Here is a 23,018-nt window from a genome sequence, read left to right as displayed (position 1 = left end):
GGGGACCGGGTCGGGGGTCAAAGGGGCTTCATCTGGCGGGTGGCAGAAGCCGGGGCCCCCGGGCCCTGTGGGTCCAGTGGCTAATCCGCCACTGCATGAATCCATCTGAAAACAGTGGCTTGTGGAAACCTGAGCCCGTTCCCTGAAGAGTGCCAGAGTTTGTATCAGCCAGAATTGTGCCCTGTATGAGGAAAATCTTTAACTGGCTGGTTGGCAGCCCTAGTTAAAACAAACTGTAGCCATCTGCTGTGATGGTTGCGCCTTGCATAGCTCCACTAAAGCAATGTTCTATCTCCTTTGCTGCTTTGCTCAGGTAAAGAAACAGATTTTAGATGAGAAGATCTACTGTCCTCCTGAGGCATCTGTGCTGCTGGCCTCCTATGCCGTCCAAGCCAAGGTAGGCACAGAGGAATGATGGGAAATCTCCCATGAGCCCACTGATGTCCAAGTGATTTCGTTTTATTTCCTCACGCCTTTTGAGGTGATACACCTTCATCTGCTGAGGAACTGGGGTGGTGCTAGATTTGTGCAGACTTGAGTGAATGGCAGGAATGCCAGTTTCATTGCCTTCTCTGTGCTAGTGACCCTCTGGTCCTTAGGATAGACCCTGCATCCCCTATTAGGACTTTGCAGCGAGGGCAGAGCTTATAAACTGCAGTATCCACACCAGCTGGTATTGCTACAGGAGCTGAGAAGTCATCATACCCCACCCCTGCTCTCTGCAGAAGCCATTCTACCCCCTGTTCTTGCACCTTTCAACTCTTCTTTCTGCCAAAGACTCTCCAGCTAGACTGCCACCATGGCATTAAATAAACCCTCCATTGCTGGCACCAAGCCTTGCTCCCGTCCATCTTATGTTGTTAGTAGTGCAGATTTGTTGGGGTGAGGGAAATATAGTGAGGTGTTTTTCTTTCCCCTCTTCCTTTCTCTTAGGCATCAGATCATGGGTTCTCTTGTTACAGCTGGCCTAGCCAGATCACAGGTTCAGCAGTCATTGGGTTTCCTCCCTTTGAGCCAAATTCTTGTCTTGCATAATAAACCTGAATTGTGCTGGTGACCCATATGAAAGTGACTAGCCGGGAGGAGAAGGGATCACCGAGTCAGAACTCAGAGCAGCCACCAAGTCATTATTGAAACCTGCAGGCTGTAGTCATAGTTACAGCTTTCTACGTGCCTACTAATCAGAGCTTTTGGCCAAAGGAGTGGTGTACTTCATGGATCCACTGGCTACACCGCTGGCCTGCCCCCTCCTCCCATGTATGAGAGAGTGGCTGTGGAGCAGTGCTTAGTGATACACTGGGCATAGAGACATCCTGCTTCTCTCGAGCCATCCATGATGTTCCTCTTCTTTATGATCTGCAGTTGCAGAAGGGGGAATTTGTCTCACTGTCTTTGTAGAGCCAACACTTACCCCCTTGTCTTTCACTACCTGCCTGGCACTTTGCCTGTCGTGTCATACTATCCCTTTATTCAGACTACGTACCTCATTAGTGTTGTTACCTCTACATAGTTGGGTGGCATTTGACATAAGTATATATTGATAAAAGTTTGGACTTATTAAAAAAAAAAAAAAAGTGTAGGGCTTTTGGGTTTTATTTGTTTTATAACTAAAACATCTTATCTTTGTTTTTAACAAAGTGTTATAATTTTATTTAGAGCAGTTATCAGCCAGGGAAATGGATCTTTTAAAATATTTATTTGCTAAGAAGCATTGTACTGAATATTCATTCAGCACCCTTGTATTCAAGAGCATGAGCGAACATTTGTTTTTATTTCTCTCATTTCCTGTTTCATACAGAATATACATATGGGCTGTGTCTATACTACAGCTTATGATGACATAATTTATGTAATTCAGGGGGGTGAATAAACTGCCCCCCTGAGTGACATAAGTTACACGGACATAAGCGCTCGTGTGGACAGTGCTATGTTGGCAGGAGAGCTTCTCCCACCGACATAGCTACCGCCACTTGCAGAGATGGTTTTATTATGCCGACAGGAGAGCTCTCTCCCGTTCGAATAGAGTGTTTTCACCAGATGCGCTGCAGCAGTGCAGCATGTATGTATGTGTAGACAAGCCCACAGTGACTCTTTCAATCACAAAAATACTAGAACTGTTGAGTAAACTCTGTGCTGTTAGTTTCCCAGCCACTGCAGCTACAGTTCACATGCTCAATGCCAGGCTGAAGTTAGGTAAGACATATGTGGTCTTTTCACTGTACCCTCTCTCCTGCCCCAGCCACTTCTGCAGTTCCTCTATTGGCCACATGCTTATTAACACACTATTGAATTGTGCTTGATGATTAGTTGTTTGTAAGGTGCAGCATGGTTTTAAGCAGGGTTTCCTACTTCTGAGTTGTGATATTCTATGGAATCACAAGAGGGCAGCAAAAAATCCCCCTTGATTTTCAGCCTCTTAATCCCAGGGCTTCCATGACTGCTTCCTTTAGTGACCTCACCACTGTCATCTACTGGCTGAGCAGAAGCTGGGGCCTGGTCTACACTAGGCTTTTATGTCGAATTTGGCGCCGTTACATCGATTTAACCCTGCACCCGTCCACACCACGAAGCTATTTAGTTCGACATAGAGCTCTCTTTAAATCGATTTCTGTAATCCTCCCCAACGAGAGGAGTAGCGCTAAATTCGACATGGCCATGTCGAATTAGGCTAGGTGTGGATGGAAATCGACGCTAATAGCTCCGGGAGCTATCCCACAGTGCACCACTCTGTTGACGCTCTGGACAGCAGTCCGAGCTCGGATGCTCTGACCAGCCACACCCCGGGAAAATTTGAATTCCTTTTCCTGTCTGGGCAGTTTGAATCGCAGTTTCTGTTTGGACACCGTGGCGAGCTCAGCAGCAGTGGCAACGATGCAGAGCTCTCCAGCAGAGATGGCCGTGCAATCTAATAGAAAGAGGGCCCCAGCATGGACTGATCGGGAAGTCTTGGATCTCATCGCTGTGTGGGGAGATGAGTCCGTGCTTTCCGAGCTGCGCTCCAAAAGAAGGAATGCTAAGATCTACGAGAAGATCTCTAAAGCCATGGCAGAGAGAGGATACAGCCGGGATGCAACGCAGTGCCGCGTGAAAATCAAGGAGCTGAGACAAGGCTACCAGAAGACCAAAGAGGCAAACGGACGCTCCGGATCCCAGCCCCACACATCCCGTTTCTACGAGGCACTGCATTCCATCCTAGGTGCGGCCGCCACCACTACCCCACCAGTGACCGTGGACTCTGAGGATGGGATATTGTCCGCGGCCGGTTCCTCAGCGGACGGGGAAGAGGAGGAAGGAGATGAGGAGGACGAGGCAGTCGACAGCGCTTACAACGCTGATTTGCCCGACAGCCAGGAGCTCTTCATCACCCTCACAGAGATCCCCTACCAACCCTCCCCAGCCGTTATCCCAGACACAGATTCAGGGGAAGGATCAAGCAGTAAGTGTTTTAAATATCTAAACATTTATTTATAACATAACTGGCATATTTAAAATATTAACAATAGCTAAAGTGCTTTCAAACATGTAAACATTTATTTATAACAGAACAGGAAGATTTAAAATATTAACAATGGGTAAAGTGCTTCAAAACATGTAAAGAGTAAAGTCCAACAAAACGGGAATATGTGCAAAGGGTATCATGATTAGTCTGTCTTTGGGCGCTTCAATATATAGTCCGAACTATTTTCAAAAAATTTCACAATGTCCGCTTCATGATTATACTGCCCAAAACGCTCCACTCTTTTGTCCCTCCAAGGGCACCTAAGCCAAAAACTGGTCAATGTATCCGGGGATAGAGGCGACATCCTCCGGGGAGAACTCCTCATAGGCCTCCTGCAGGTGTTTTTCAAGCCTCATGAGCAGGTTCCTGGGCAGGGAGAGCTTATTAGGCCCCCCGTGGTATGAGACGTTTCCCTGCCACAACGCCAGCAGGTACTCGGGGATCATGGCCTTGCAGAGCATTGCAGCAAATGGCCCCGGTTTCTGCAGGCTGTCCCGAAGCATCCGCTCCTTCTGGCTCTCCGAGACCTTCAGGAGGGTGATGTCTGGCATGACTCCCTGCTGTGAATTAGGTAGGGGAAAGTTAGTATTGGGACTGCTTGCCCGTCCCTTTACAGAACTGCAACCGCCGGTTTACAGCCACGCGGTTTACAGCCGCGAGGGGGTGGGACAGGGCCAGAGTTCATGCTTGCAGGATTGCTGCCAGCAGAGACTCGCATTGCTTTCTATGTGAAAGGAGGCCAGTGACACTCTTAAAGTTTTAAGCAGCCCCAAGTCTACGGCTTACCATGTTTGCCAGCTAGACAAAGTCCGGTGTCCTGCCCCGCTCCTCAGCTCGCCACAGCAAGACCGCAGGCACTGTACGCGAGGGCCGAAAATTCGACCTTGTCCTCAGTGCGCGTGTGATAGGTGCTCTGCATGGTCTTGTTCACAGAGAAAGACTATGTTCTCTGTTCACAGATACATTGATCTGTCTCAGGAATTCACTCCCTTTTTCCAATTCCCACAGCCACATCTGCCCAGAGGCTAGCGCACATTAGGAGGAGGAAGAAGAGGACACGGGAAGACATGTTTGCTGAACTAATGGGATGTTCCCGAGCCCAGGCAGACCAGCAGACACAGTGGAGGGAGAACTTGTCCCAAATGCACCGGGCAAACATGGAACGGGAGGAGAGGTGGCGACAGGAGGACTGGCAGGCTACTCAAACGCTGCTTGGACTAATGAGGGAGCAAACGGACACGCTCCGCCGCCTTGTGGATGTTCTGCAGGACCGGAGGCAGGAGGAGAGAGCCCCGCTGCAGTCTCTCTCTAACTGCCCTGCCCCGCCACCAAGTCCCATACCCCCCTCACCCAAAGTCCAAACACGGAGGGGCGGCAGGGTCCGTGAAAAATTTCACTCCACCCCTGCGGACTGCTCTACCACTAGAAGGCTCTCATTCCCCAAAATTTGAAAACTCCTTTCCTACCCGCCTCACACAAGACCCCGTCCAAGTTTCACCCCCCCGTTCCATGTGCGGTTGTTAATAAAAAATACGTTTCTGTTCATTACTGTTTCCATCCTCTTCTTTTGGAGGAGAGTCTGTCTGAAGGGGGGGGAAGGGGCTTGGTAATTGGACAGGACAGTCACCTTTAGCAGGGGGCAGGTCCAGCAGCAGGGCACATATACAGTGCAGTGACTAGTTACCCTGGTCAGTCTGGGAGGTGGTTTTCATGTCCTGGGGGGGAGGGGGGGATTGCTCTGTGACTTTGTGGCGGGGGAGGGCAGTTACAGATCTTATGCCACAGTCTGCGTCCCAGGTTTAAAACATTCCCGCGAAAACAGTAATAAAGACAACGGTGTCCATTAACAAAACAGAACAGATTTTATTTTTTGGGAAGGGGGTGAAGGGGGTATGTAACTGGAGAGGATAGTCGACGGCAACCGGGTAAAGAAACGGGGGCAAGTTCAGCTTCTGTGTCCACAAACTTAAAAGTCACTGGGTACCCTGCTCAGTCTTGAAACTGGCTTTCAAAGCCTCCCGGATGCACAGCGCGTCCCGCTGGGCTCTTCTAATCGCCCGGCTGTCTGGCTGGGCGTAATCAGCAGCCAGGCTATTTGCCTCAACCTCCCACCCCGCCATAAAGGTCTCCCCCTTGCTCTCACAGAGATTGTGGAGCACACAGCAAGCTGCAATAACGATGGGGATATTGGTTTCGCTGAGATCACAGCGAGTCAGTAAGCTTCTCCATCTCCCCTTGAGACGGCCAAAAGCACACTCCACGACCATTCTGCACTTGCTCAGCCGGTAGTTGAAGAGTTCTTGTGCAGTGTCCAGGGCGCCAGTATAGGGCTTCATGAGCCAGGGCATTAGCGGGTAGGCTGGGTCCCCGAGGATCACTGTAGGCATCTCCACATCCCCAACAGTTATCTTGTGGTCCGGGAAGTAAATGCCTTCCTGCAGCCGTCTAAACAGACCAGAGTTCCTGAACACGCGAGCGTCATGAACCTTGCCCGGCCATCCGACGTTGATGTTTGTAAAACGTCCCCGATGGTCCACCAGTGCTTGCAGCACCATTGAAAAGTAGCCCTTTCTGTTGATGTACTGGCTGGCCTGGTGGCCCGGTCCCAGGATAGGGATGTGAGTCCCATCTATAGCCCCACCGCAGTTTGGGAATCCCATCGCTGCGAAGCCATCTATGATGGCCTGCGCGTTTCCCAGGGTCACTACCTTTGACAGCAGTACCTTGACGATTGCCTTGGCTACTTGCAGGACAACAACCCCCACGGTAGATTTGCCCACGCCAAAGTGGTTCGCGACTGACCGGTAGCTGTCCGGCGTTGCAAGCTTCCAGAGGGCTATGGCCACTCGCTTCTGGACAGTCAGGGCTGCTCGCATGCGGGTGTCCTTGCGCTTCAGGGCAGGGGACAGCAACTCACAAAGTTCGAGGAAAGTCCCCTTCCGCATGCGAAAGTTTCGCAGCCACTGGGATTCATCCCAGACCTGAAGCACTATGCGGTCCCACCACTCCGTGCTTGTTTCCCGGGCCCAGAATCGCCGTTCAACAAAATCCACATGCCTCATTGCCACCGTGATGTCCTGGGTGCTGGGGCTCGTGGTTTCTGACAGCTCTGTGCTACTCTCCGACTTCAGGCCCTCACGGCGGTGCCGTAGCCTCCTCGCCTGATTTCTCTGCATCTGCCTCTGGGAAAGGTGTATGATAAGCTGCGAGGCGTTGAGAACGGCCACAACTGCAGCGATGGTCACAGCGGGATCCATGCTCGCGGTGCTGTGGCGTCCGCGCTGTCACTGATCAAAAAGTGCGCGAACTGATTTCCCGCCGGCGCTTTCAGGGAGGGAGGGAGGGCGGTAGTGACTGACGGATGACGACAGTTACCCAAAAGCACCCTTGCCACATTTTTTTACCCAGAAGGCATTGGCGGATCGACCCAGAATTCCAATGGGCAGCGGGGACTGCGGGAACTGTGGGATAGCTGCCCACAGTGCACCGCTTCCAATGTCGACGCTTGCCCCGTTAGTGTGGACTCACAAAGTGGAATTACTGTCCTTAGTGTAGACACACACGTTCGACTTTCTAATATCGATTGCACATATTCGATTTAACTAAAATCGAACTACTCTCGTAGTGTAGACATACCCTGGGACTCCTGGCTTACTTCCTTCAGTTGGGCTGGTGCTGGCTAGGAAGAGAGAAAATTTTAACAGCTGGTCTCTCACCTGATAAACTGTGGGACAGTGGCCTCTAGAGGTAGGGATGAAGCCACTACAAGAGGCATTTCCCTAATGATCAGCTGTTTGTCGTAAGCAGGTGCTTAACAGCAATGCAAACTGATGCGTTTACATTTGATTTCGCTGATTGACAAGTGCATGTTTGTGTTGCTGTTTTACCTTTATCTATAATAACAATGTAGCCATCAGGGACATAAAATATATGTCTTTATTTGTAACACTACTCTGTTCATTCTGGGAATTACTGTGAATTTTTCCCTCCAGTGTTGCTTTCAAATCACCTCCACCATTTTCAAATGTTGGTATAGTCTTCAGTTTTAAATAGCAAGTGTTAGGACAGAATCTATTGAAAAATACATTCCTGCTGAAAACAATAAAATCATACCAGAGAGATTTTCCTATTTTTTTCCAATGTGAGTCATTCTGACTCTAAGCCTGTTCAGCCTCTCTGATGTTGTAGGATTCCTACAAGTTATTTTTTTCCTATTTGTTTTTATTTTTTTCCTAAATAAATAATGCATTGCATTTATATTCAAAATATTAATGTACGCAGATTTATACAGTACAATATAAACCAGATGTCTGAGTGATATAAAGACAATCTCAGAGTGTAAACACAAATATTAATCATATAGTTCAATTAACAAGAACTAAATTGCCATGACAGTTTTTGAGTTATAATTGAATTGAAAGGTTTTTTTAATATGTTTGCCAAATCACTTGAACCAATATTTCCTGCAATATTTCGGCCATTTGTTGATTTTAATTTTTGAATAATTAATGTTCTCATCCAGAGTTGCTTCCTGAACACACATTCCTTTGGGATGTGGTGACATCCTTGACCGTACTAAAATCACATAATCCACACATAGTCTTGGGTCCCCATGATAGATCACAACCTAAAATAATCATATCAATACTATTTATCATTTTTTTCCAACCAGAAATAATTTATTTTCTGCCTGTCCAAGTTTATAGAAGGAGTTTTCCCTCCCAACTCCTGCATTTTTATTATTTCCCGGTTTGACATGTGTTCAGTAGATCCATATATGCAGCCTGTTTTTGAGATGCACTGAGCACCTGCAGCTACGATCGAAGCCAGTGGGGAGTTGCCAGGTGCTCAGCACCTCTCAGGATCAGGCCAGTGGTATCTCTGTTGTATTAATTATGTCTGTGGTGGCTCTAAATCAGTAATTCCATCTTTAATCTCCAGTTGTATGAGATGTTGACCGTTTTGCTGCTAGGGGTTATATGTACAGATTGTTGATTCTGAGCTCTGGTGTTTGTTAGTGTATATCGTCGCAGCTCAGGCATTAAATGGAGGCTGATTTGGAATGTCTCTTGACTTCCTATTGTTGCTGTGTTTTATTATTTGTCTGTCTTGTAACAGTTGTTACTGTTTGCTACTGTTTGTTCTTTCCAAGCAAGAAAGAGAGATGAAGGGCATTTTCACCATGAAATGACTGACTTAGGGAAATGGTGTCCTGTCTTTTATTGGATGATGCCGTAGTGTGACTCTTGCATTGAGAGATGAATTAAAATCGAAGTATTTCCTGTACATATCACTTGTAAATCATCTCCTTTCAGTCAACTGACTCATTTCAGGCACTGTGACTTGGCCATTACATGCCCTGCGTACTGTGCAGGAGGAACGTTGAGTTTCTCACACACTGCAGAGATATTCAGCGTTTGAATCTTTTACCGATGCACTTTATATCTGAAGTGGTGGTTTTGCCAATTTCATTTTATATGAAGCTTGAAATAATTTATAATCTAAACTAGTGTGAATAATTATTGGGCACACTTTTCAAATAAGAATAGTATTTTCTGACCTAATTTGAGTAAGAGAACTTCTGGCAGTGGGACAAACTCCTGTCTGAGCAGTGTCCCCAACTGTCCATTGAAATCTCTCTTTAAAAAAATGTTCCTAATGTTAAATTGATTAAATAGGACACTGAGAGGTGACTGAAAGGGGGTGCCAGCTGCAGCAAATGATTTGCTGGTCTTGGTCCATGCCACAAAAACCACTGATGCAACTGGACTCCTTGTGGACAGCCTCAGCTGAGAGGTCAAGGTCTGAATAGCTATGAAGAGCAAACTCCCCTCTTGCTGCTAGAAGGGGACCCTGGAGGACAGGGCTGAGGCCCATTGGTGGGAGTTGTTGAGGCATGTTTGCTGTACTACTGTCCAGCTGCTCTGGAGATAAAAGAAGGTAGTTGGTCTCCAGGCCTGCACCATACAGCAGCACTAACATCACAAAGAAAACATATGGGGCTGACACACTGGCCAACGTGTACTGTGTACTCTACTCTCACTCAGTGGTTATTTTAAGGGTGTGTGATACTGAGTTAAAGTTCAAGAGTGTAGATGGTTTCTATCTCATCTTCAGACATAGTCACTGTGCGTTGTCGCCATCTTAAACATGCAGTGTTTGCGTTTCTTTTCAGTATGGTGATTACGATCCCACTGTTCATCAGCGTGGCTTCTTAGCACAAGAGGAGTTGCTTCCAAAACGGGTAAGGAGTTCAACCAGGCAGAATCCTAAATTTGTGGCTGAGTCTCTAGGACTTACTGGCATCTTCTGTAGAATAGCCCTGTAGGACTACCTACAAAAGCCACAACGGTAAATTATTTTCCCTTGATCAAAGTTCCCTTATTGAGGCAAGTGATACAATGTGCCATGCCCCTTGTCCACAAATGGTCACCTGGTAAAGCTGTACCAGCACAGCAGCCTAGTGTAGACACAACTTATACCGGCAGAAGGCATAGAAACACCACCCCCTCACCAAATGACATTAGCTATGCCAGCAGAAGCACTCTTCTGTCAGCATAGAATACCAGGGTTGGAAGGAACCTCAGGAGGTCATCTAGTCCAACCCCCTGCTCAAAGCAGGACCAATCCCCAAACAGATTTTTGCCCCAGATCCCTAAATGGCCCCCTCAAGGATTGAACACTCAACCCTGGGTTTAGCAGGCCAGTGCTCAAACCACTGAGCTATCCCTCCCCCTGCATCTACACTGGGAGATTTGCTGGCATAGCTCTTGGTTTGCCTATGTTGCAGCGGGGAGCGAGTCTCCCAGCCTGTGTGGCCAGACTCTTGCTAGTGGGGCTTGAATTGGAGCACTAAAAGGAGCAGTGTGGAGATTGTGGCTCGGGCTCTCAAGCCCACATGACCGTTTTTTCTCTGCTTCCACACCGTCGAGGCTTGAGAGCCTGAGCTCCAGCCCAAGCCACAGCATCCATGCTGCTGTTTTTAGCAGGCTAGTATGAGACCCGCTAGCACAAGTCTATCTTCCCCAGGCAGGGAGGCTCCCTCCCAGCTGCAGTGTAGATGTACTCTCTGTGGTTGGCAGAGGGACATAGCTATACCCACAGAACTTTGTAGTGTAAACCTGGCCATACTAAATGAGGACATCTTAATCTGTATCTAGACTATTTTAATAAATATGGAGGTGAATGTTTTCTGCCCACTGTCTTTTGCCAGAATAGCAGCTGCATTCCGCAGGTGTCCTGGTGTTGGCTTCGGGGTGGTTGGAGTGTGGTGTGCTCAGGAAGGCTAACTGAGAGCTGATTAATGAGAGCATAGGGTTGATCTTAGCTAGTCACGAGGGAGTTGGAAAGGCGTATGAACTGGAGATTAGACGTTAGGGTTGGGATGGTGTATGTGAGGGGACAAGAAGGGCATTTTGAGCTTGAGGCTCCCTGTTTCTGGCTCATTCATCAGGTGATGAGTCAAAGCCACAGGTAGGACAATGTGTGCTGAGGATTTCTCTGCCTGTCTCTCTCAGGTAATTAACCTGTACCAGATGACTCCAGAAATGTGGGAGGAAAGAATAACAGCCTGGTATGCAGAACATCGAGGCAGGGCAAGGTGAGTGTCTGTTAAGTTGGGCTATTGACTGGTGTAAATTCTCTAGCCTCTCTGTGAGCAGTCAGAGAGTGAATAAGGTCTCCAAGATCCCTAGCAGGCTATGGAGGACTTCTGCTAAAAGAGCGCCTCTGGTACGTCAAGCTCAGGGCTCTGCCAAATTCACAGCCATGAAAAATGCATCACGGACCGTGAAATCTGATCTCTCCCCCTCCCCGTCCCTGTGAAATCTCGTCTTTTGTGTGCTTTTACCCTATACTATACTATTCACTGTACAAGTGCTGGAGGAACCGACTAGGGGCCGTGCTCCTCTTGACCTGCTGCTTACAAACAGGGAAGAATTGGTAGAGGAAGTAGAAATGGGTGGCAGCCTAGGCAGCAGTGATCATGAGATGGTTGAGTTCAGGATCCAAACAAAAGGAAGAAAGGAGAGACCCTGGACTTCAGAAAAGCAGACTTAGACTCCCTTAGGGAACTGATGGGCAGGATCCCCTGGGAACCTAATATAAGGGGGCAAGGAGTACAGGAGAGCTGGTTGTATTTTAAAGAAGCCTTATTGAGGGCGCAGGAACAAACCATCCCGATGTGCAGAAAGAATAGCAAATATGGCAAGCGACCAGCTTGGCTTAAGAGTGAAATCTTCGGTGAGCTTAAACTCGAAAAGGAAGCTTACAAGAAGTGGAAATTTGGACAGATGACTAGGGAGGAGTATAAAAATATTGCTAGAGCATGCAGGGGTGTAATCAGGAAGGCCGAGGCACAATTGGAGTTGCAGCTAGCAAGGATGTGAAGGGTAACAAGAAGGGTCTCTACATGTATGTTAGCAACAAGAAGAAGGTCAGGGAAAATGTGGAACCCTTACTGAATGAGGGAGGCAACATAGTGACAGAGGATGTGGAAAAAGCTGAAGTACTCAGTGCTTTTTTTTGCCTTGGTCTTCACAGACAAGGTCAGTTCCCAGACTGCTGCACTGGGCAGCACAGCATGGGGCGGAGGTGACCAGCCCTCTGTGGTGAAAGAACAGGTTAAGGACTATTTAGAAAAGCTGGACATGCACAAGTCCATGGGTCCAGATCTAATGCATCTGAGGGTGCTGAGGGAGTTGGCTGATGTGATTGCAGAGCCAGTGGCCATTATCTTTGAAAATTCATGGCGATTGGGAGAGGTCCCGGATGATTGGAAAAAGGAAAATATAGTGCCCATATTTAAAAAAGGGAAGAAAGAGAACCCAGGGAACTACAGACCTGTCAGCCTCACTTCAGTGCCTGGAAAAATCATGGAGCAGGTCCTCAAGGAATCCGTTTTGAAGCACTTGGATGAGAGGAAGGTGATCAGGAACAGTCAACATGGATTCACCAAGGGCAAGTCATGCCTGACGAACCCGATTGCCTTCTATGATGAGATAACTGGCTCTGTTGATATGGGGAAAGCAGTGGATATGATATATCTTAACTTTAGCAAAGTTTTTGATACGGTCTCCCACAGTATTCTTGCCAGCAAGTTAAAGAAGTATGGATTAGATGAATGGACTATAAGGTGGTTAGAAAGCTGGCTAGATTGTCGGGTTCAACGAGTAGTGATCAACAGCTTGACGCCTAGTGGGCAGCCGGTATCAAGAGGAGTGCCCCAGGGGTTGGTCCTGGGGCTGGTTTTGTTCAACATCTTTATTAATGATCTGGATTATGGGATGAATTGCACCCTTAGCAAGTTTGCAGATGACACTAAGATGGGAGAGGTAGATACGCTGGAGGGTAGGGATAGGGTCCAGAGTGACCTAGACAAATTGGAGGATTGGCCCAAAAGAAATCTGATGAGGTTCAACAAGGACAAGTGCAGAGTCCTACACTTAGGAAGGAAGAATCCCATTCACCGCTACAGGCTGGGGACTGACTGGCTAAGCAGCAGTTCTGCAGAAAAGGACCTGGGGATTACAGTGGACAAGAAGCTGGATGAGAGTCAACAGTGTGCCCTTGTTGCCAAGAAGGCCAACGGCATATTGGGCTGTATTAGTAGGAGCATTGCCAGCAGATCGAGGGAAGTAATTATTCCCCTCTATTCGGCACTGGTGAGGCCACACCTGGAGTACTGCGTCCAGCTTTGGTCCTCCCACTACAGAAGGGATGTGAGTCCAGCGGAGGGCAATGGAAATGATTAGGGGGCTGGGGCATATGATTTATGAGGAGAGGCTGAGGGAACTGGAGTTATTTAGTCTGCAGAAGAGAAGAGTGAGGGGGGATTTGATAGCAGCCTTCAACTACCTGAAATGGGGGTTCCAAAGAGGATGGAGCTCGGCTGTTCTCAGTGGTGGCAGATGACAGAACAAGAAGCAATGGTCTCCAGTTGCAGTGGGGGAGGTCTAGGTTGGATATTAGGAAACACTATTTCACTAGGAGGGTGGTGAAGCACTGGAATGGGTTACCTAGGGAGGTGGTGGAATCTCCATCCTTAGAGGTTTTTAAGGCCCAGCTTGACAAATCCCTGGCTGGGATGATTTAGTTGGTGTTGGTCCTGCTTTGAGCAGGGGGTTGGACTAGATGACCTCCTGAGGTCCCTTCCAACCCTAATATTCTGTGATTTCATGGGGGAGACCAGCGTTTCTCAAATTGGGCGTCCTTACCCAAAAGGGAGTTGCAGGGGGGTCACAAGGTTATTTTAGGCAGGGGTCACAGTATTGCCACCCTGATTTCTGTGTTGCCTTCAGAGCTGGGTGGCCAGAAAGTGGTGGCTGTTGGCCGGGCGCCCTTCTCTGAAAACAGCACCCTGCCAGCAGCAGCACAGAAGTAAGGTTGGCATGGTATGGTATTGCCACCCTTCCTTCTGTGCTGTTGCCTTTTGAGCTGGGCGGCTAGAGAGTGGTGGCTGCTGTGAGGGCTCAGTTCTGCAGGCAGCAGCACAGAAGTCAGGGTGGCAATAGCATACCATACCATCCTTACTTCTGTGCTGCTACTGGCAGGGCGCTGCTTTCAGAGCTAGGCTCCCGGTCAGCAGCCGCCGCTCTCCAGCTGCCCAGCTCTGAAGGCAGCACCACTGCCGGCAGAAGTAAGGGTAGAAGTACCGCAACCCCCCCTACAATAACTTTGAGGCACCCCCACAACTCCTTTTTGCATTAGGACCCCTACAATTCCAACACCATGAAATTTCAGATTTAAATAGCTGAAAACATGAAATTTATTATTTTTAAAATCCTATGATTGTAAATTTGACCAAAATGGACCTTGAATTTGGTAGGGCCCTATTCATGCTGGATACTGAAAAGGAAGAGACTATAGAAGAGTGACCTGAGTTACAAATACTGTATTGTGGGGAGGGGGAAAACATATGAACAGTGGTGTTCTGGATCAGCTCTTTGGACTAGAAGTCAATTTAGCAAGGCAACGTCCCTCTTTCTAGGCTGCCAGCACAGTGGAGATAATGCTTACAACAAAGAACGTGTCTACACAGTTTTTTGTGCAATACAGCTATCTCAGCTAGGAGATTTTTTTCTACCAAAATCGTTAAATCAGTACACTCTTAGGGCTGGTCTACATTGGGGGGGGGATTGATGTAAGATACGCAGCTTCAGCTACAGGAATACCGTAGCTGAAGTCGACGTATCTTATTTCGACTTACCTCGGGTCCTCACGGCGCGGGATCGATGGCCGCGGCTCCCCCATCGACTCCACTACCGCTGCTCGCCCTGGTGGAGTTCCGGAATCGACAGGAGCGCGTTCGGGGATCGATATGTTGTGTCTAGACGAGACGTGATATATCGATCCCCGATAGATCGATTACTACCCACCGATTCGGCGGGTAGTCTGGACGTACCCTTAGTGTGGATGCAGTTATATCTGAATAAGGCACCTACATAGCAGGTGCCTACCGGAATAAGCTATACCAGCATACGCACCATTATATCAATAGAACTGCAGCAACGTGAGAGTGTTTGTACCATTGTAGTTATGAGTATGGCTGGTGTGGTACAATTTTGTATGTAGACAAGTCCTAAAGGAGCAGTCGGAGAGAGCTTTTACCACTCCTAGTGCCCCCTGCTGGCCAGTCATAATAGTACGTTGATGGGATTCCAGTGGGAGGCTTTGGAATGCCACTGCAGGAGGGCCATGCGTGTGGTAGGGCGTGGCAGCACTCCTGCTGCTGAGTCACTGAAATGACCGTTGAGATGGGAGTGATGCTCAGTGGGCAGGAGAGAGAAATAGGAGTCTGGATTCGTGAGATTTCACTCACTTAATGATTCCTTGTACCACAAGCTAGTATGGGTAGTTATACCCTTACTGGACAATACACTCCTCCTTCGGGATGAGCAAAAAGCAAGAGATGTCAAACACACAAACTGAGTCTGTTCAAGGGATTGGGGTAGAGACAAGGCCTGAAACATTGCATCCTCTGTGCTGTCATTAATAGACATTAGGATGCAGGTAAGCTGCAAACTGGGATTTGCTGGGGATCTTTATCAATCCTGCTGGTAAACAGAGACTTGACCCTTGCAATAGAGACAGTCCTGGCTCCAGTGCGTTACATGCCAGCAAGGCTTAGAAGGCGCCTGTTTTCTCCCTCTCTCTTCCTGTCTGTAACTTTGGCCTGTATTTACCTGACAGAGATGAAGCTGAAATGGAATATTTGAAGATCGCTCAGGACTTGGAGATGTATGGAGTAAACTACTTTGCAATTAGGGTGAGTTCAGAGTTTGGGTCATGTTTTCAAGGCATCTTGAGTCCATTGTGTGTCTGGGGCAGGGGAAGAGGCATTTGAGAGGGATAGTCCTAGTGTTAAAGGTCCCCTTGTCTTGAGACTACTGTGTGGAACTCAATGCTGGCTGCACTCCCGCAGTATTTTATCTGTGGGCGGGGGGAGGGGGAGGCAGTGGATAAGCTGCTGCCAGAAGCCTCCCAAGAGGATGAGTGAATGAGTCACTACTGCAGTGCACTATGCCTGGGAACCAGGATCCCCTCTGGGATAGTTGGTGCTGCATCCCTGGTCAGGGCTGGATGAAACTAGTTGGATGTAACTGTTTGTGTCAGATCCTCCTTAAATCTTCCTGCTTCAAATGGAAATGGTGTGTTCTGCTCTGTTCTTCCCTCCTGTAGAATAAGAAGGGCACCGAGCTGTTGCTTGGGGTTGATGCACTGGGGCTTCACATCTACGACCCAGAAAACAGGCTGACCCCCAAAATCTCTTTTCCATGGAATGAGATCCGGAATATCTCTTACAGTGATAAGGAGGTAGGGCATCTTTATCCTATGTACAAATACCAATAGGAATGCAATAACAAATCAGAGGGACTTCTCTTATCTCCTGTTTCACTTGCTCTCACAGTCACAGCCAAAGCTGTCTCAGTCTTTCCAATAGAACCCTTAATTCCCAGGCTTTGGTATGTTTTTTGAAAGCAGGCGTTCAAGAGCTCAGCCCAGGAGCTATTTTTTTTTATTTGTTATTTTTAGAGCCCTCTGTTTAACCATTTTAAAAAGAAAATTACCCCTAGTGTGCCCAGCCCAGCCAGCTGAAAGTTCAGAAGATGAGAATCTTGTCTTACTATGAATATGCCCTGGCATCGTGAAGTATAATTAAATGCATTCCTGGTAAGAAGAGCTTTTGGCTCACTGCTTCATTATAGTACTCTGAGCTTCCAAACTTTCAGACTGCCAGGCTCAATGCAACAGATTGAATCTTTTCTTAGGCGTCAAGTAGTGTAGGCCCAACACCTATGGTCGATTTTGATTAAACTGTTGATGTGAATAGGAATGGCTTCCTGAATAGTTGTAATCCAAACACCAACACCACTAAGACTAGAATAAGGGCTTGGCTACACTTGCAAGTTACAGCGCAATAAAGGAGCCACAGGCTCCCTAGCTCATTTCCCGTCCACACTGGGGAATGTGGCTACAGCGCTGCTGGTTCTCCACCTTGGCGAATGGAATAATGTTTGCTGCGCCCTCCCTGGAGCACCGCGGCGCCAGTGTGGATGACCTGTCCTGTTAATGCGCTCTGATCGGCCTCCAGAAGTGTCCCACAATGCCTGTTCTAGCCACTCTGGTCATCACTTTGAACTCTACTGCCCTGCCTTCAGATGATCAACCATCAGACCCGCCCTTTAAATTCTCTGGGAATTTTGAAAATCCCCTTCCTGTTTGCTCAGCTAGGCATGGAGTGTTCTCAGCGAATCTTTCCAGGTGACCACGCCTCCACGCACCAGGCGATCCCCAGTATGGAGCAATGGCGAGGTGCTGGACCTCATCAGTGTTTGGGGGGAGGAAGCTGTCCAGTCCCAGCTGCGCCACAGCCGTAGGAATTACGATACCTTTGGGCAGATATCCAGGGACATGATGGAAAGGGGCCATGACCAGGACGCTCTGCAGTGCAGGGTTAAAGTAAAGGAACTGCGGAATGCCTACCGCAAAGCCCGTGAGGCAAATAACTGCTCCGGTGCTGCCCCCACAACCTGCCGTTTCTACAAAGAGCTGGATGTGATACTTGGGGGCGACCCCACCTCCACTCCGAGTACCACCGTGGACACTTCAGAGCCCAGTTCAACAAGGCAGGAGGAGCAACAAAGCGGGAGTGAGTGTGCTGAGGCGGAGGAAGGCACCCCAGAATCCCTAGATGCATGCAGCCAGGAGCTGTTCTCAAGCCAGGAGGAAGGTAGCCAGTCGCGGCAGCCAGTGCTTGGGGAAGGACAAACACCAGAGGAGGTTCCCGGTAAGCGGCTTTTATTTTGGGAAGGAAGTTATTCGGTGGGGGCTCTCGGGGCGAGGAGGATTACGGCTGCATGCATGCCTAGATAAGGCGTTGATGTACTCTCACATTGTGGTAATCGGCCTCAGTGATCTCTTCAAAGGTCTCATCCAGAACTTGGGCAATGCGGTTGCACAGGTTTCTCGGGAGAGCCACTGTGGTCCTTGTCCCAGTAAGACTAACTTGTTCGTGCCACTGTGCCGTGAGGGGCGGGGAGACCATTGCTGCACACAGGCAAGCTGCATATGGGCCAGGGCAGAAGCCGCATTGCAGTAGAAGACCCTCCCTTGCTTCCCAGGTCACCCTCAGCAGCGAGATATCTTCCAGGACGAACTCCTGTGGAAAATGTGAGGACAGTGTTCAGTATAGGGGCCCCCTGCCGCTGTTGGCTCTCCCCATGGCACAGAAACCCAGAGGACAGTACAGCCGTGAAACAATCAGTCACGCTTGACCCTGTGCTTTCTCACCATTTTGGGGCTCCCATGGGTTTATGTGCGCTTGCTTTGGGACAGGCAAATTATGCTGTTGTATAGACTGTGCTTGCCCTTAAGTACAGAGGAATCATTGCTTTGTCTGGTGTGAACAGGGCTGCCTCTGTTAAGTGTTGCATTTTGCCTTTACAGATGCAACCTTGAGATCTCAGCCGTCCATGTTATCACCGGCTGAAAGACTCCAAAGAATCAGAAAGAGGCCACGTAGAAGCAAAGAAGACATGTTGCATGAAGTAATGCAGCATTCAAGTAATGAAAATCAAAAAGTGCAGGAGTGGCAGGAGAGTAAAAGGAGGATCCGCCAGCAGAACGAGGAGTGCTGGCATAAAAGCGTGGTGCTCCGGCAGCAAAGCATGGATCGGCTGATAAGCATAATGGAGCACCAAGCAGACTCTATCCAGGCGCTCGTAGCCATGCAGGAGGAGCATTACCGCGCCCACCCACCCCTGCAGCCCTTGTCCCAAAACTTTCCCTTGTGCCCCCATTTCGCTTCCAACCCACTTTCCCCAACATCCGGGTTCTTACCGCCACCAGCTGCCTCCAACACCTGTAGCTTCACCACCCAGCCCTGAAAACTACGACCCTTACCCACTGCACTCAACCCCCATCACCATGCAGTATAGCCATCCTGAAGTGCAGCACTCATTGCACAGCACTCCAGACAGGACATACGCAAATCTGTGATCGTACCATTCCCCACCCCACCCCCTTGCCCTTTCTGTTTCCCAAGCAGTTGTGTTTCTTTTCAATAAATTGATTTTTTGGCTTTGAAAACATTCATTATTATTGCATAAAGTAAAAGATACCTTAGCCCAGGAAGGAAACAGGCACTGCAAGTCAGCGTAGCAAACACAGATTCCTACTAACATTGGAACCACTGCACTTCACTCCCGTGCAGGGCACCAGACATTACTGGTGGCTTTCAGCCTCAAATTGCTCCCTCAAGGCATCCCTAATCCTTGCAGCCCCACGCTGGGCCCCTCTAATAACCCTGCTCTCTGGCTGTTCAGTTTCAGCCTCCAGGTGTTCAACCTCCGAGTTCCATGCCTGAGTGAATCATTCACCCTTCCCTTCACAAATGTTATGGAGGGTACAGCACGTGGATATAACCGCGGGGATGCTGTCATCGGCCAGGTCCAGCTTCCCATACAGAGAGCACCAGCGACCCTTTAAATGGATAGAAGCACACTCCAAGGTCATTCTGCACCGGCTCAGCCCTGTTGTTGAACTGCTCCTTTCTGCTGTCAAGGCTCCGTGTGTAGGGTTTCATGAGCCACGACATTAAGGGGTAAGCAGGGTCTCCAAGGATCACAATGGGCATTTCGACTTCCCCTACGGTGAGCTTCTGGTCTGGGGAAAAAAGTCCCGGCTTGCAGCTTCCTGAACAGGCCTGTGTTCCAAAAGATGCGTGCGTCATGCACCGTTCCAGGCCAGCCTGCGTTAATGTTAATGAAATGCCTGCGGTGATCCACAAGCACTTGGAGAACCATAGAGAAATACCCCTTCCGTTTAATGTACTCGGAGGCTAGGTGGGCTGGTGCCAGAATTGGAATATGCGTGCCATCTATTGCCCCTCCGCAGTTAGGGAAACCCATTTGTGCAAAGCCATCCACAATGTCCTGCACGTTACCCAGAGTCACGGTTCTTCTGAGCAGGATGCGATTAATGGCCCTGCAAACTTGCATCAACACGATTCCAACCGTTGACTTTCCCACTCCAAACTGGTTAGCGACTGATCGGTAGCTGTCTGGAGTTGCCAGCTTCCAGATTGCAATAGCTACCTGCTTCTCCACCATCAGGGCAGCTCTCAATCTCATGTCCTTGCGCCACAGGGTGAGGGGAACTCCTCACATTGTCCCATGAAAGTGGCTTTTCTCATCGAAAGTTCTGCAGCCACTGCTTGTCGTCCCAGACTTTCATGACGATGTGATCCCACCACTCAGTGCTTGTTTCCCAGGCCCAAAAGCGGCGTTGCACGGTGCTGAGCATGTCCGTGAATGCCACAAGCAAACTCGTGTCGTATGCGTTACTCGAGTCGCAATCATCGTCTGAGTCCACACTGTCCCTTTGGATCCTAAGGAATAACTCGACTGCCAAACGTGACGTGCTGGCGAGACTCGACAGCATACTTCTCAGCAGTTTGGGCTGCATTCCCGCAGACCGAAAGGGAAGACAGAGTGCGCAGTACAAAAAACGTTGAAAGATGGCGCCAAATGTGGACGGAAGCACAGGGAATGCTGGGATGCGAACCGATGCATCACGGGGCGTTGGGACAGGACCCAGAATGCCCCACCCCCTTCCCACAAGCCACAGCGCCAGAATGGGAAGAGGTGCTCTGTGGGATAGCTGCCCATAATGCACCGCTCCCAATGCTGCTGCAAGTGCCGCAAATGTGGTCACATTGCAGCGCTTTCCGTACTGCGCTCTCCGAAGGTGGGTTTAACTCACAGCACTCTACATCTGCAAGTGTAGCCATGCCCTAAGGAGGTAAAATTGACTATAGAAAGTGAAAATGACCAATTCCCTGTCCAGTCTGAGGGAATCGCACAAAGGAAACTAGCTACCTTCATGATAAGTAAACAAATTAGCTGTTTAATTTCTATTTTATTTTTAATTTAAAGATATTTGATGAGGGCAAAAAGCTAAAGATTTCTCACTTCAGTTGAGTTCATTCATGTTTTTCTTAAGTGATAAGTGCCTAATTTAATTTTTTTTTTTTTTTTTTAAAGAATTAAAACTAAAGCTCTCCATAATGTAGAGCAACAGCCCAAGCACAACAGTTTTTCTTCTCCTAAGACTCTTTTCTGCCCCTATCCAGGTCAGTGCAGTGAAAGCTCCCTGATCATGCGTTACTCTAGAACTCTGAGGCTGAAGCAGCTGCAAGTAGGCCTTGACATAATAGACTGTAATAGATCTTTCTCCTGGGGGAAGACACTGTCATCTTCTATCATGTCAATAATCCTTGTAATAAAATGACCACAAATTGACCTGACATGATAGTAAGCAGGCTTAATAGCAGTGAATGACAGCTATATTGACACAGTGAAGGTGTTTAATCTATTTTAACAATGATCAACTGTGTATGTGGAACTGGTATTACTCTGGAACCTGGGGTAGAGGGCGGGCCCGGGTTCCGCCCAAACCTCCCAACTCCTGATCCAACACAGGAGGTTCCACCAGAGGGGAAGGTCTCTGGGCTGTTCCCCGACCCACATGGTGGATCAGCAGAAACTGCGGGGATTGTTCTTACTCTTTTTTTCCCCATACTGGCCAGTGATGAGGTTATCTGAGTGAACAGCAGATTTGAGCCATGAAAGTGGCCAAACTGAGGGCTACTGTGAATCTCTGAGGCAAGCAAAATCCACCAATAAGCACAGGACCCCCCAAGGTAGAGGAGGAACTTTATCATTAATATATCTATAAATAAAAAAACATGGACTCTGTTGGAGTTAAAATCCAAAGAAATTCATGCACATCAGCCTATGTGGAAGACTTAAAGATCAGGCACTGTTTGCTGAGGTCAGTTGTGCTGAACTCCTCAGGCAGTACAATGTATTGATCTGGTTTAATCTTTATGCAGAAGGGTTGTCTGTTCAGCCAGCTTTTTTGGGGGGTGGGGTGGGGAGGACCTCTAAAACTGCAGTGACCTTGTGAAGTATCCTTTTGTTAACTGAGAGTCCCCATCCATTCAGTTCATTATATGGCCCCCAGCACCATGATGCTTGAACCCCCATCCCTGGCAGTACAACTAGTACCGTATCACCTGAGGCTGGAGAGAGCTGATTGTAGTTGGGAAGTACTTTGAATGCAGTAAGCGCCAAGAAGGGGATGAAATTGTTTAGGATGGCACAAGATTGTGTAAATACACTTAGGAGTAACAGGATAAAATTTTAGACCGCAGAATAGTCTTTCCAGGGAAGTGGGACCATAAGGCCTGTAACATAAGGTTAAGTTGGCCAAAGTCTTGGAGAATAGACTGTATGGAGCAATCGCATACTGGCCCTCAGGGTTGGGGGAGATAGACTAGAAGCATGGATGGAATATAACTGGGCTTGGTAGGATTAGATTTTTATTGGTAAATGTCAGTTTCACAGTATACACACAAACCAATGAGAAACTGTTTCCGCCGATAATAATCAAAATTTACAGATAGGCAAAGTAAGAAAAATGCTGCTTGAGAACGTCTTAGAGTTTGATTTAAGCATATTTGTTTTGTATATTTTGCCATGTACTGTTGACACTTTGTGTTTTAACGATCAAGAAGCTAAAGATTTATAAATCTCAACATCTACTGAGATTAAATTATTATTGTCTGACACCCCCCCCACATCCCCCGTTGTCTGAACCTCCCGGTTTCCTGCAACTGTGAAAATGTAAACTGATAAATGTTGAAAAATGCTTAAAAATAAACATCAATATTATCCATCAAAATGATAAAAAAATAAAAATCCAGTTCTGCTAAGCCTAAATAGAACTGTTTGTTTAATTAACTGCTTTCTTTAATTAAGCACCAACCCACTGGGCGCAGTTCAAGCTAGTTCCTCTACTCCAGGGGTGGGCAAATTTTTTGGGCCGAGGGCCACATCTGGGTGGGGAAATTGGAGGTTGGGGTGTAGGAGGGAGTGCAGAGTGTGGGAGGGGGTACGATGTGCAGGAAGGGGCTCAGGGTAAGGGATTGGGACAGAGGAGGGGTGTGGGGTGCATG

At 48.2% G+C, this 23,018-nt stretch overlaps 1 protein-coding gene across 1 annotated transcript in view; it reads left to right on the top strand.

Annotated features, from left to right (window-relative positions):
• The window catches only part of NF2 (neurofibromin 2), a 74,681-nt gene that overhangs the window by 12,479 nt on the left and 39,184 nt on the right, over window positions 1-23,018 (top strand). Inside the window, exons 2-6 of the mRNA XM_026660451.2 lie at window positions 314-397; window positions 9,675-9,743; window positions 11,017-11,099; window positions 15,689-15,764; window positions 16,178-16,312. Coding sequence (XP_026516236.1) covers window positions 314-397; window positions 9,675-9,743; window positions 11,017-11,099; window positions 15,689-15,764; window positions 16,178-16,312 — 447 coding nt within the window. The remainder of the gene's footprint in view (window positions 1-313; window positions 398-9,674; window positions 9,744-11,016; window positions 11,100-15,688; window positions 15,765-16,177; window positions 16,313-23,018) is intronic.

Source organism: Terrapene carolina, unplaced genomic scaffold, assembly GCF_002925995.2.
Source record: "Terrapene carolina triunguis isolate 2854851 unplaced genomic scaffold, T_m_triunguis-2.0 Scaffold782, whole genome shotgun sequence".
In the NCBI taxonomy this organism is placed as follows: domain Eukaryota; kingdom Metazoa; phylum Chordata; order Testudines; family Emydidae; genus Terrapene; species Terrapene triunguis.
The sequence above is the reverse complement of the archived record's forward strand: the minus strand, read 5'-3'. Positions and strand labels throughout refer to the sequence as shown.